At 35.5% G+C, this 14,251-nt stretch overlaps 3 protein-coding genes across 3 annotated transcripts; 1 reads left to right on the top strand and 2 right to left on the bottom strand.

Annotated features, from left to right (window-relative positions):
- Positions 1 to 1,114: 1,114 nt before the first annotated feature.
- Positions 1,115 to 5,239, bottom strand: ndufs8a (NADH:ubiquinone oxidoreductase core subunit S8a). Its single transcript, XM_082164934.1, has 7 exons — positions 5,140 to 5,239; positions 4,358 to 4,414; positions 4,175 to 4,240; positions 3,890 to 3,979; positions 3,615 to 3,787; positions 3,316 to 3,444; positions 1,115 to 1,946 (listed from the first exon to the last, which is right to left on the bottom strand). The coding sequence occupies exons 2-7, from the start codon at positions 4,398 to 4,400 to the stop codon at positions 1,815 to 1,817; spliced, it is 633 nt and encodes a 210-aa protein (XP_082021060.1). The 5' UTR covers positions 4,401 to 4,414; positions 5,140 to 5,239; the 3' UTR covers positions 1,115 to 1,814.
- A 98-nt stretch (positions 5,240 to 5,337) lies between these two features.
- Positions 5,338 to 10,676, top strand: LOC309495272 (galanin receptor 2b). Its single transcript, XM_082164950.1, has 7 exons — positions 5,338 to 5,884; positions 7,522 to 7,661; positions 7,761 to 7,950; positions 9,153 to 9,291; positions 9,375 to 9,539; positions 9,637 to 9,715; positions 9,797 to 10,676. Coding segments are annotated over exons 1-7 (927 nt in total). The 5' UTR covers positions 5,338 to 5,883; the 3' UTR covers positions 10,010 to 10,676.
- Positions 10,670 to 11,760, bottom strand: tmem187 (transmembrane protein 187). Its single transcript, XM_082164914.1, has one exon. The coding sequence runs from the start codon at positions 11,653 to 11,655 to the stop codon at positions 10,885 to 10,887; it is 771 nt and encodes a 256-aa protein (XP_082021040.1). The 5' UTR covers positions 11,656 to 11,760; the 3' UTR covers positions 10,670 to 10,884.
- Between the last annotated feature and the right edge of the window lie 2,491 nt (positions 11,761 to 14,251).

Here is a 14,251-nt window from a genome sequence, read left to right as displayed (position 1 = left end):
CAAAAAGTGTTACTTCTCACATTTAGCCTAGTCTAGAACTACTGTACAATAACCACCATGTTTACACACAACGCCTCTTATTCACGATTTCTCTCAACATGGGCACAGAAGAGCTGTCAGTCAATAAATGGAAAATCAAAGTAACTTGTGTTACTTACTTGAAAAAGTAACTGATATTTAGTTGTAAATGTAAAAGTAATGCGTTACTTTCTAGTTACTTATGTTATTCACATTACCTTTAATGCGTTACCCCCAACACTGTGTCTGTGTGAATGTATTTTAAAAAAGTAACAAAGTATTTTAAAGAAGTAAAACACAAACTAGAAACATAATGTAATGAAGACCAAGTTCCATGCAGTGAAATATCTTCACAGTCCTCTGTGTCTTGTCATTTGAGTGGCAGTTTCTCTCTAAAGATGAGGTTATGGGATGTGTCGGCATCTGGGAAGAAATATACAATTGAGTTTAGAGTTGCAGTGTGTGCCTTTCATTTGTTTATGTAAAAATAATTATGTTCATGAAGGACAAAAGTAGCAAAAATGGACAGTAAATGGACAAAAAAATTACAGTTTTTGTGACTGGGTATGTTTATGCATAAACCCAAGTAATAAAGAAAATCTAACAATATGGATGATAAACTCAATATCTATGTTACTTAATGACACTTCTCTCCACTAACTAAGAGCTGGCCACATGTTCTGTTAAACTAAAAAGAGAAAAAGTCATTATTGGAAACAAGTTACAATTTGAAAGTTAAAATCTATAGACATTTCATTTACCTGTTGAGAGTGTGTTGACAATATGTGTAGTTGGATCGTTGAGCTCCAGAAAACCAGTAATGAGGAGGTGGCTTTGACAGTTTTGAAAGATTTACAGATTAAAGATCCCTAAACTCTAAATAATAAAACGGTTCTTCAAGATGACATGGCTCTAAATAGAATGTAAATAACCATTTTTGTATGGTTTTATAAGACAACAAAGATTTCACATCCCTTTAAAAAGACATTCAAAGAAGCAAAATAAAGTTATATGAAAACTTAATCTTAAATATACATAATTTTTATGAAGCTATCCAAAATATTTCAATTTAAAAAGAAGAGGCAGGAGATTGTGAAAGATTTGGACAGAGCATTAATTTATTATATACGGTACACAAGTATTTAGTCTTTGTACAGTTCTCACAAGGACAAATAAAATGTTTTACCTGTAAGGATACAATGTGAGAAACTCAACACTTGCTGAAGTGCTTTTGTTTGTTACAACTCTTTCTTCATTTAAACCCACTGGATGGTCAAAATATAAAAGGAAGAAGGAAGAAAATGGGGAGGATGGATTGACTGCTGCAAAATGAGAATATAACACTGGCCTCAAAGTAGTGCGTCATCCTTTGTGGTTTTCAAGAACAACTTGGTTCTCCTGCCATTAGACACTTTTTATCACACAGCTGACCTCAGTTTCTGTGTGAGGTTGTGCTGAATGTTCAAAGTCAAAATGACAGCTGTAGATGTGCAGAGAAATGTTTTAATGAGAGGCACCACTTCAAGGCTGTTGTATTTTTTATTATTATTTGAATTTGTGAACTTAATATCAGAACTGAGCATCTATATGTATGCCCAAGTTGAAAAAAATCGAAAAAGTATGTGCATCTTCAGAAAAGAATTCAGTCCCTGGGCATTGAAAAGGTGCACTCAGCACAACTGTAACTGTCTAAAACCAATTCTTCCTTATGCAATTGAAACTGTGATTATTGGTAAGAGAGCATGTTGAAGACTATATTGTCACTGTGTTGAGAGGAGACAGTCCATGAAGCATGTTTATCTGTAGAGATAGTCAGCTTGAATGTTGGCAGCGATCTCAGCCTCCCACTTATCTCCATTGTTGAGGAGCTTCTCCTTATTATAAAGCAGTTCCTCGTGAGTCTCTGTGGAGAACTCAAAGTTGGGGCCCTGAAAAGACAGAGGAGTAGAGATAAACATTAAAGGTATAGCGGAGGATGTTTTACTTCCTGGTGGGTAGTCTAAACTATTGGTCCTCCTAATTGTCAATCATTCTGGTGAATCAATCAAACTTTTCAAAAAGTGGAGAGGGCGGGTCTTATCTAAAATTTGGAAAGATCCTCCGCTATACCTTTAACTTCAGGGAATCTGGTCATGTACAATGTAATATGGCAAATTAATTCATGCTTCATCCTAAGCATGTACACTGCTTATTTTCTGCAATATTTGCACATGTACCCGCTCATGCTGTACAATATCACAATACTCCTCCAAATAATTTAAGGCACATTGTATAATATATACACTAATGTTCAAAATTTTGGGGTAAGATTGTTTACAACAAATTAACTCTTATTAAAGCTGCAGTCCATAACTTTTGGTGCTCTAGCGGTTAATAAACAGAACTGCATGCGTCTTGCGGAAGAACCGGAGCTACTTCTCTGTTTATGTCTATGACGAGTCACACAGGTAGTGGGCTACTCCGCAATCTAAAATAGTCAGAATATAAACGCTTATTATAGGTGTTCCGTAGTGATTCAGGATAAGACAAAAAACACAGTTTGTAAAATGGATTCATGATGTACTCGCTTATAAATTTTGAACACACAAAAAGTTACGGACTGCAGCTTTAAACAAGGATGCATTAAATTGATCAGTAAAGATACAGAAAATTACAAAAGATTTCGATTTCTATTCATCAATGAATCCAAAAAAAAAAAAAAAGTAGCACTGTCTGTTTCCACAAAAATATTAAGCAGCACAACTGTTTTCATCTTTGATAATAATAATAATTAGAAGAAATTTTTCTTGAGAAGCAAATCAGCATATTAGGATGATTTCTGAAGGATCATGTGACACTGAAGATGAGAAGAGTAATGATGCTGAAAATTCAGCTTTAACATCACAGGAATAAATTACATTTTAAAATATATTCAAATAGTTATTTAATAATAGTTTAGTAATCAAATAGTTTAGTAAGTTATTTAAAATTGTAATAGTATTTCACAATACTGTTTTCACTGTATTATTGATCAAATAAACGCCGTTGGTGAACATAAGAGATCACATTACAAAAATCTTACTGACCCTAAAATTTTGCATGGTAATGTATATCCCATTAGTTTTTTCTAACTTATATTGTGCCTGGCTGTAGTATCTCTCTGACAGCTCTAAAAATACATTTTGTAAACTTTTTTCCACAGATCCCCTAGAAACCAGTTCGAACACCTCTGCTTTAAGGCATGTTGTCTTAAAACCCATTATACAACCTACTAAGTGATGGGATGAGTAGTTGAAATGTGTGCTGCTAGATGCTCACCTCTACAATAGCATCCACAGGACAGGCCTCCTGGCAAAAGCCACAGTAGATGCATTTGGTCATGTCTATGTCATAGCGCGTTGTTCTCCTGCTGCCGTCAGCACGAGGTTCTGCCTCAATTGTAATAGCCTGAGTGAGAGAATAAGGGTGTCCCTTTGCATACATTACTTTTATTTTCTTGTAATTACTCGTCCTATTATTCACATGTGCAAATAAATAAACATACATGCAATTGCTGCTTGTCATTACAGTGTCATGATATATCAGGATGAACAAGGGCAGTTAGAAAAAGAGTGTACCTGGGCTGGGCAAATGGCCTCACAAAGTTTACATGCAATGCATCGCTCCTCTCCAGAGGGGTACCTGCGCAGAGCATGCTCGCCACGGAAACGGGGAGACAGAGGGCCCTTCTCAAATGGGTAGTTGATTGTGGCAGGTTCACGGAAAAGATAGCTCATGGTCATTCCCAAACCTGCATCAACACAAATATCAGGTGGTTCCTACTTTTTCTGAGTTATCGGGATTATTTGTATGAAGACTTTATGGAAGATAAAAGGCTTAGGTTGTTACTGACCTCTGAACAGCTCTGTCCACAGAAGAGTCTGTGCTGCACGGTCAGTGATGGACTTCATATCTGTGGCATCTTCCTGATTATTGACATACTCTGCATATAGAAATTTAAATTATGAGATATAAACTCGCAACTCTGAGAAGAAAATTGTGAAATAAAAAGTCACTATTATCTTTTTTATTTTATGCGGAAAAGTGGTTCCATTAAACCGTGATGTGATAGGAAAAGGTTTTATTATTAAGAACATATATTAGAGTGGATCCTGTTTTTGTACTATGAAATACTTACTTATCCCTGCTCTGTGTGCAGATAGGCTGAGAGGCCGTGCAAGACATTGACTGGCCAGAAATGACCCTAAGGAATAAATACATAACATCACACATCTGTGAGCCAAGACTTTATTTTGATCACCACATATTAATATATACATAAATGCCACTGTATTCGTATGCTTCTATTTCATAACCCCACCTGGCCTTGATACGGTGTAGACCACACGTAACGCAGCAGACATCTCAGTGAGGGGCACTGTAGGTAATAGGGACAATAATAAGGTAGAATGGGGTTTTTCATGTGTATTTGCTCAAGTTACAACACTGAACATTCTAATGGACATCTACGGACAATTTTTAAACATCGAATTAAAAAATAAAATAACAATTTGGCAGTTACCAGCAGTTACACAAAATAGTGTGCCATGAATTACTTCCCCTTACATAACGTAAACAAAAACCCCAAACCATTAGTTCCGCTCATATCGCGAGGTAGCAGATAAGATACATAAATGTGGTTAATTTGAGAACCACAAATCAATTATCACTAATTAATCTTTAGACAGAATGTAATACGTCCATAATAATGCATTATAAGCACTGTTTGGACTGTAGGACTGCAGCAAGTGGCTTAGGACACGAACTCAAGCATGTCAAGCAGACTAGCTTTCGACACATTTACTAGACAGTTTCATTAAGACATCAATGTGTATTTACATATTTAATCTTTGCATAATTATCTGTAACTCAGTGTTATTTATTCGAAGGCAAATGTTGCCCGTGCAGTGTTTGTAGTAGCTTAACCACAGGCAGATTTCTCAAGGACTTTCAATGACTATACTGCTATTATTCGTATAACCTTTAAACCAATATTTGACTTCTTGATATTGAATTAATTATATCGATTGCACAAAATGCGTTGCGTGTTCACAAAACAAAACCAAAAAAGACAGTTGAGTTTAATAATCAGTTCGTACTCACCGGACAGTCGCTATTTGGCCTTCTCAACCAGAACAGCGGACGATTGAGGAAATGCACACTGAGAACGCCGGAAGTGAGATTTTCTTACAAAATATAAGACAGAACAGAATTACAAATAAGGATACAAAATTAAAATATTATATTAAATTAAAAATAATACATTTAATAAAACGGCCTTTATAAATACATTTGGATTGTTCCACTATCATAAAAGTATTCAATAATGTAGTTCAGGATTTGTCATATTATTTGAGAAATTGTATAATATGACATTTTATTAAAATTAACAGATCCTTCACTCAAACATTGAGTGATTTTTTTTATTTTATTTTTTTTCAACATTGTTTCATCATTGCACAATGATAATGACTTAACATAGTTTTGAAAATATGTTCAGACTCAGAGTTCAGACAGAAACGAGTTATACACTACATTTTTGGTTCTGCAGGTGTTTAAAGTCCTAAAATGAAGATTTCTGTGTAAGGGTTAAACGATTTCTCTTATAATGCTCTGTTGCACACAACCATTAGTGCCGTCACTGTGAAAACGGCTGAATAAGTGTTCAATGGTTAAAGCTTAATGAAGCAGGTTAAGTTTAATTAAAGAAAGCTGTGACGTCTGTCCTCGTGTAATCAAGGTGTTCAGTGCTCTCGTATCACATATCCAGAAAACAGCCGAGTGTGAAGCTTTCCTTTTTCTATGCTAATCGTTGGGTTTATCTGTAGGTCTCTGCTTCGGTGACAAAGTAAGTTAACCACCTTTAAACAAAATTCTCTGTACCCTAATATTCTGTGAAGGATAAATACAAATTAAATGTGATATGTTTTATACACTTAGAATTTAATTAAAAAAAAAAAATTTTTTTTTAGCATTGATGTTGCCTAACCTTCCACCTATTGCACAAAATGTTATCGTGGATAACCTTCTTTTTAAAGAGGTTTTTAAGTTTCTTTGGCAAACTCAAAATCTCTGTGAAAGTCTCCTTTTGAAATGTTTATTTAGCCTACTCGGGTTGATGTAGACTATAAGCAGGGCTTGACTTTAACAACAACGCCTGCAAAATGAGGGTGGATTTCAGCAGTAACACAGTTGTCATGATTATTCTAAGTTTCACCCTCATGGACTTTTAGTTTGTATCCTTCAATCACATTATGTCTCATTTGTTCTCAGTTTCCGGCCACTTGTTTGTCTCCTTGGTTACTTATTGCATTCTAGTTTATTTATATGGTTATTCATCAGTTCCCTCATTTGAATCACCTGTGTTAATCAATCATCTTTGTTTTAACTTAGCATATTCATGGATTTCATCCGGTCCCTTTCCACAGGTGTATTAATCAAGCACAATGCAGTCTGCATTCATAATCTAGGTGCTTGATTTTATACACCTGTGGAAAGGGACCTGATGAAACCCATGAATATATGCCTGTGTTTTAGTTCTCATTTGTTGGTTCTCGTTAATTCTTATATTCAGTTTGGTGTAGTTCTCTTATGTTTAATAAAGTCTGTTCACTTTTATCTTCATCTTTGCATAATAACTACAACACACTCAGCTAAAGTGGGACAGCAGTCACTCCTACTAGCCACTTTGGCAGGTTGAATTTGATATATAATATACATTTTTCAGTTGTAGTCTTAAAAAGGCATCTGAAATAATAAACTAAGTGCAATGTATAGTGCTGTCAAAAATATTAGATGCATAAATATAAATATCTATACATATCCATACTGAAATATCTGAAACACTTCCAATACTAGTTTTCCGCAGAATAGATCTCTCTCATCTCTCCGACAACGAGTTGACACACAAACCCCGTGTCCCTTTACTCACTCGTTTAATTTGCTCCGGATGAATATTGCTGGTGTTACATGGCGTGAATTTCTGCGTTGGGTTGCGCATAATTTTAATAATTCAAGCAGATTTTGTGTGTGCACATAAAGGCGCCTTCTGAGTAATTAATTGCGCTTAATTGCGCAATACCCACAAAAGAACGACAAAATTCCAGTCTTGGTGAGTATTCACGTGGAGTCAGTTGTGTTTTAACTTTCAAGTGAATGTAAACCGTTGCGTTGAGAAAGAAAACGCATGTGTAACAGTACAATGGGTATCAGGTCTTAAAGTGACAGCAGCCTAATATACCTGCTGCCAAATTATGAGCTAATATCAAAAATATCTATATGGCAGTTTCCCCACATTGTTTCGATGTCAAAATTGTGGCCAGTGAAAATGCAGAGTGGCTAATAACTTTGGAAAACAACTACAGCCACAGTCGCTGGTGAGCAAAAGAGTTAATGTCAAGCCCTGGCTGTAAGTATGTAAATTGCATTGCTAAATTGATTACTGATTCCTAGAATCTGTGAAATTATGTATCTTATTCCTTTCAGTGAACACTTCAAATAATATAACGGAATCAGAGGAGAATTATTGGTCCAGAATTGAGAAGTCTGTTCTCGCTCCCATTCTCACAACTGAGATGGTACTGGGTGTTTTGGGAAATGGACTGGTTTTGATCGTTAAAATAGTGGTAAGAATAATGTATATTCTCTTTTCCCCTTAGAGAATGTTATAAAATACAATGAACTACCTCATGCCTTGATTTATTTTATTTTCTGCTTTCTCACAGTGTAAAGACCATTATCAGTGTCTTTACTGGCTGCCACTTTTCAGTCTCACGCTCTCAGATTTCTTCTGCTCCTTCCTCGTAATCTGTGGCTCCCTCTTAGCTGTGCTGGGTGATGGTCAGATTTCACCTTGGTGTGAGGTGGTGAGCCTGCTAAAGTTCACCTTCATCACCTCTTCCATTGGAAGTATAGGTATGGCTGACATTGAACAATTTCTAGAGTTAATTATAGCTCTATGGGATATCTTTACATACTGCTTTCATTGTCATTAGTAATAAAGGACAATATATAAACAGTCCTTTGTACTAAATGGGTGCAGACAGGTGCGTTGGACACAGGATATATTACGAGGAAAGAAGAAAATAATCTTGCACACAACCATAGCTTTCATGAAACCGTGTATTTATCTAACAAAAGTAATGTGACCATCTTCAGATATTCAGAAAAGTTGCTGTTTTAATTAATACTTAATTACAAGCAACACCAGTGTTTGAGATTTTTCTTCTTTCATTATAATTAATAATCAAATGTTTATTATTATTATTATTTGGTTATTTAAAAAGGGTACTTTAGTTTCAAAGATTGATTTTTATTTTTATTTTTTATTTTTTTTATTAAACCAAACTAAAGAGAACTAAACTCCTGTTTGAGCCTTATTTTCTTTCATCTATAAATGTTTATATCTATAAAATCTATTTAAGTTTTCTATACGTTTTCTATAAAAATAGTTATGGTGGGGGTTAAAAGGGTAAAATTCTTAGAAGAAAGTAGAAAACTAAATTTCTGAGAACTAAACTCCTTGTTTGAGACTTTAAAAAAAATCGAAATTATCTATATATAAAACAGTTATGGCACATTTATACAATTCTTTTCCTCTGTCCGGCTTGGGATTTTTTTTTTCTTTCATTATTATTTATTTGGTTATTTAATTTTTATTTGGTTATTTAAAAAGGGTCAAATTCTTAAATGATTAAGGCAAGTCTTTGAACTTTATTTTCAAGTATTTTTTAAATTAAATTGAATTAGAAAGCGACGTTATTCTAAGAACTAAACTCATCATTTTAGCCTTAAAAAAATTCTAAATTTTCTATAAAAAAAAGTCACAATTACAACAGTTCTTTGTCCTTAGCTTGGGATTTTTCTTCTTTCGTTATAATTAATAATAATAAAAAAAATTCAATTATTATTATTTAAATATTTAGTTATTTAAAAGGGGTACAATTCTTAATATGATTAAAGCAAGTATTTTAACTTTAAATTTCAAAGTTTAGCAAAAAAAAAACTAAAAATGTAAAAAAAATTAAGGTGAATATTCTGAGAACTAAACTCCTCCAAGTTATCTATAAAAAAGTGTTATGTCACAATTATAGCATTCTTTTCTTCTTTGTCCTCAGCTATTCTCTGTGTTCAGAGATTTATGGGCATTCCTTCCAAAGGTAAAATACTGTCTATTGTCATGGCAGTTGCATGTGTGGCATCATGGTGCATTGGAGCTATATTTGGTGCAGTGCCAGTAGTCTATGACTGGATAAGGTGGGTAAAGATGCTCAGAGATACTCCAAATACTGTATATGAATCTACATAACTTCTCACTGTACTCTGCGTCCCATGTTCAGGTATGATCCAGCTGAAATGCTGTGTGCAGTGTTCTGGGAGAGCAGTTACTCTGACATGCTGGTTTACATCCTCTGTGCCTTCTCCATCTCCATCTTCATCCCATTCCTCCTCATACTCTGCTGCTCCATCCTGACTTGTGTAGGCTTTGGGAAAGAGTGTTCCAGGTTTGTAGAGTTGGAAGTGGTGAACACAGAGGTTTTCATAAGGATTTTAAGGTCATTTCCTGTAATATCAGTTTGCACGTTTTATCTGTTTGTATAGCAAGGATGACCTGTCCTCTATCACGCCTCTACTGGTGATCTTGTATCTGTTCTGCTATGCTCCATTTGCTGCATCTGAGGTGAGAAAAGAATGGAAAAATCTTTTTTTCAGTGGCCTCTCTGGTCCATGATAAAAATTCTGCTTTTTCTTGTTGTCCTAGTTGGTTCTCCTTGGAAGGCTTGATTTGTCCCCTTCTCCTGAATGGCTGAGATCACTATCATCAGTAATGGCGTATCTGGACTGTTGTTTAAACCCATTCATCTACTGCACAAATAAAGATTTCCGAGAAGCAGTATTCATGCTGTTCTGGAAAAAAAGGAGATCGACTTTTTCAGAGCCAGTGCTGACTGGGATTACAAAGCTTGAAATATGAAGATTATTTACAAGCAAAAATAAGAACTTTTTTTTTTTCTTTTTTCTGTGCAACACTTTGTAATGCATCATATTATGATTTTTAACTGTAACAAATGATACACTTTTCTATGTGCTGAGATACCAATATTGCAGTGTGTTTTTGCTTGTTGTTTTAATGAGTCAAGTTAAGGCAAGAATAATACTAGGCTGTTCATTTGTATATTGTGCATTTACATTCATTTTTAGTCTTCAACTTAAAAACTGGAAAATGAGACTATTAGGAACTTGCATAAACTTCTAGCAGTAAGATGTACTGTTTATATATATATATATATATATATATATAAAGAGAGAGTAAGTTAGGTAGTTAAGTAACAAACATATAATGAACAGCTCTATTTGTATTAACTGACGTTAACAAATAAAGTAACAAATGTATTGCTCAGATAGTTAAACCTTATAGTAAAGTGTTACCAAAATATATAGCATGCATATATATATATATATATATATATATATATATATATATAGAGAGAGAGAGAGAGAGATATTTGGTAATAAAATACTGTATTATAGGAATTCAGTCAAAATAGCCAGTACATAAATGGCTCATGTTTTTATATGTTAGGAAAAATATGCCCCCTTAAAAAAGAAAAGAAAAAAGGATTGCTACAATGAATTAGGAAGACGAAGAAGATCATCAGATCAGTATGTATTTACAAACTCGTTGATCGCATTAAAATCATTAGACATTTGCACAAACTGTAGGCTGTCAGTGTGACATGATGTTACTGACAAATAATACAAAATATAGCATTATGTTCATTGCCTTATTATTCGGTTGTATTGTGTTCACAGTACGTAGGCTACTTATTAAATGACATGTATGAGCATTTATGAAGAGCGTTTTTGTGCATTTTCACTAAGGCGAGTGAGAAAACAAAAACTGTAATGAAACTGCAGAATGTCGCAAACTTTGGACCAGAAATGTCCCGTGAGATTTTGAAACACCCAGTACTCTGCAAGAGAATGATCCAGAAGCTTCAGAACCACGAACCCAGCGCAGGACAGCACCGCCAACCACAGGTACCGCATGGACTGCGTATCTCCGTGGCTCATCTGGGCTTTGACGCCTTTGAACACGGCGCAGGAGACGTGAAAACCCAGAGCTACCTCAAACCCTCGGTCGTGGATGAGCGCCAGGCCATAGCTGAGGATAGAGCACGATTCGACCATTAAAGCGTAACGAGATGACCAGCCTTGGTCAATGACATTACACCACACCAGCACCCACGCAAAAATAGGTAAAGTGAACCACTGGTCCAAAACAGCGGGCGCGCGCCCCAAGGTGGCCAAGCGGACCCACTGCACCGGTCCATATGCGACTGCCATGAGCGCAAACACGTCTTTGGTGTAAGCGGCTCCACTGCTGTTTTTACTGTCTGACATCCGTTGCAAGATCCAATAGATTCCCAATAATATGTATCCTGAATTTATCACACAGTTAAACGGCATTGCCAAGAAGGCAGGGAGATCGTCTACTTTCTTCTCCGCATAGTGATCATAAGTGACATCCACCAAAACTTTGTCAAAAATGTGAGTGTTTGCAAGCGCTATGCAAAGCAGGAAGGGCACGAGAACGTGGGCGACCGCTGACATCGTCATTTTTTAAAAGAAATACAATTCCGTTTAAAGCGACGGCAAGAAAACATATGTGAGATATTGTGTACAAAGTACAAAACAGTGGTTGTGTTCCGCAATCTAGATCACGTGACGACCACTGTAGGCTTTCATTGGTTGCCACAGTGACCTTGGAACTCTGAATTAGCATACAACCATTCTACTATTTTATACCATAGCATAGACGCATAATAAATAAATGTATTTATTATGTCTATGGGCTATACTGTGTACACTGTACAGTATGCACATTTTCTATATGGAATAGCCTTTACCCTGATGAATCTGACTTTCTGCATTTGCCAAAATATGCAGCCAAGAACACTGTATATTCCAGGTATACTTTCACCACTTCCAAAAAGATGATTAGACATTTACAGAAATTTGGATTGAAAATAGAAATGAGCGTCTATCATCTTTATTTTTGAGATTATAACTATGCGACTCTAAATACGGTCGACGTGATTTTGGCAAGTAAGATGCTATCCCTAGCCCTAAACCTAACATTTATACCTCAAATCAGAGAAAAAATATATGTGTAGTTGTAAGCCTACACTTGACAACATTAACTGTAAACCTGGCCCTCAAATCTGATTGGTTGATTGGAATGTTGTTCCAGTATCCTCTGAATGGATCCTCCAGAACGTTGTACTTGGTGAAATCATGTTTATCTCTGAAATTACACTTGGCAGTTGATGTGGTCAAGACACAATTGCATAGAACAGTTCGTCATTCATTCATTCATTCATTCATTCATTCATTCATTCATTCATTCAGTATGCCAGTGGTTCTCCCCCAGGGGGTCTCAAGATGACTTATAATAATAATAATAACTTAGACAATACAACTAAAAAAATATGTATTTCTTATTTGAATTAAAACTGTAAAAACTACAAAAACGCTCTTGACCAAGGAAGCCTGTTTTAAAATTGTGATGAATATACATTTTTATAATATTGACAAACTCATAAATATCTTGTACAATGTACAAAAATACAAAATATTTTTTAAATCCTTAAAAATCACAACAAAAGTCAATATTGTTGTGGACAATGGAGGACCTTGGTGTCAAAAAGGTTGAGAACCACTGCAGTGTTGTGTATGCCAGTAAGCATGTGTTTTCACTGGTGTGGGTGTGTGTATGAGCACATATCTATGTGTGGAAGTCATGAATTAGGGACATCATTTACAATCAAGGATGCAGTTCAAAGATCAAGTGGAAAGTCCCGGAAGGAATTTCTCAGATCACTAGACTTTCCTGTTTGTCAAGTTTGTCAGACCAATGTGCTTCCTTCTAGCTGGCAAGATCCAAATACAGAAAGATTCTTTAACATTTCCAGTCAGGATTGTTTTCTTGAAAAAATCTTTAAATGTTTCCTGCTTACATGCAATACTAGAGATATGTTTGATTATGAAAAATTACCATAACATCAAGACACATTCTGTAAGTTAATTCTTAATATTTTACAGTTTCCTTCCTCCATGTTTTACATTTCCACATTTTGAAATGATTTTAGAGGAGATGATGGATTGTGAGATAAGATTTAGAAAACAGGTTTTGGCAGTACAGAAATGCTAGACTATAAGAGGAAGTTCAAGACAGAGAGAAGGCAGTGACTAAGAGGGAAGCACAGAAACAAGGTGCTCCACACTGGTTGCACAACTGTTTTGCAAGAGCTATAGACTATGGATTAAAGAAAAGAGAGATTAAGTTTTAGCACTCTTCAAAATGATTAAGCAATGCAGGATATGTAAAGGATAACCGAAAATGAGAGACTATGGAGGAACAAACAAAGGTATGAAAAGATTGTTAAAGACAAGATACGATTTGCAAGAACGCATTTAAGTTCTTAAAGAGCTCACAAAGATCAAATATGATATGGTTTGTATAATATATTAGAGTAAATATGCTGTGTCGCTATTGTACAATCTTATAAAGTATACTAACTAAGTTTGAAGAAATAAAAGGTAAATAGTTACATAAAAGCATTCATTTTCTTTTTTCATGCAGAGTGATGTGAGGGATGGTCATCAGAATGACATCTCATTGCTGCAGTCTATGCTGCTGAAACTTAACACGAGTCCAAGAAAACGTGTTGACCGTCCAAATAGAAGTACTTTCAAATCAGATGCACTTCCAGATACAACCTCCCAAAGTCTGTTTCACCGATCTCTGGAGTCTGAAGAACATATAACAAATGAAGACAGAAACGATTTGGATACCACAGTCAGATCCGATGGTGATGAGAAACAACCAACAAGGAGTTCTAAAACAGAAGATGGAAATGAAGGGGTTGAAGAGTTCAGAGGGCCTCCAGGTGAGTTTCATGAATGTGAGAGAAAGAGTTTTCCTCCTATCTCTTTATCCATACAAACACAGGCAGCAGAATCAAGTCAGGGACCAAAAGAAGGTGAGCTGTTGGAGGACAAAAACAACAAAGAGCCAAGCGTGGAGGAGCACATGGCTGGAGCTGCATCACTGCTTAAAGGAACACTCCACCGTTTTTTGAAATAGGGCTTATTCACATTCTTTCCTACATTTAGATAGGTGTGCAAATGCATTTTTGTCTCAGTGCATGCA

This window comes from Leuciscus leuciscus (assembly GCF_965113295.1).
Source record: "Leuciscus leuciscus genome assembly, chromosome: 3".
Classification (NCBI taxonomy): Eukaryota; Metazoa; Chordata; class Actinopteri; order Cypriniformes; family Leuciscidae; genus Leuciscus; species Leuciscus leuciscus.
This window is presented reverse-complemented; position numbering and strand designations above follow the sequence as displayed.

Bases quoted from the DNA above. Each gene is read 5' to 3' on its own strand.
- ndufs8a (XM_082164934.1), bottom strand. From the start codon at position 4,400: ATGTCTGCTGCGTTACGTGTGGTCTACACCGTATCAAGGCCAG. The intron at 3,445-3,614 runs GTACACTCTTTT...TCTCTCACTCAG, and splicing joins AGGCCATTTGCCCAGCCCAG to GCTATTACAATTGAGGCAGA. The intron at 1,947-3,315 runs GTGAGCATCTAG...CTGTCTTTTCAG, and splicing joins CTGTGGATGCTATTGTAGAG to GGCCCCAACTTTGAGTTCTC.
- LOC309495272 (XM_082164950.1), top strand. The intron at 7,662-7,760 runs GTAAGAATAATG...GCTTTCTCACAG, and splicing joins TTTTGATCGTTAAAATAGTG to TGTAAAGACCATTATCAGTG. The intron at 7,951-9,152 runs GTATGGCTGACA...CTTTGTCCTCAG, and splicing joins CTCTTCCATTGGAAGTATAG to CTATTCTCTGTGTTCAGAGA.
- tmem187 (XM_082164914.1), bottom strand. From the start codon at position 11,655: ATGACGATGTCAGCGGTCGCCCACGTTCTCGTGCCCTTCCTGCTTTGC.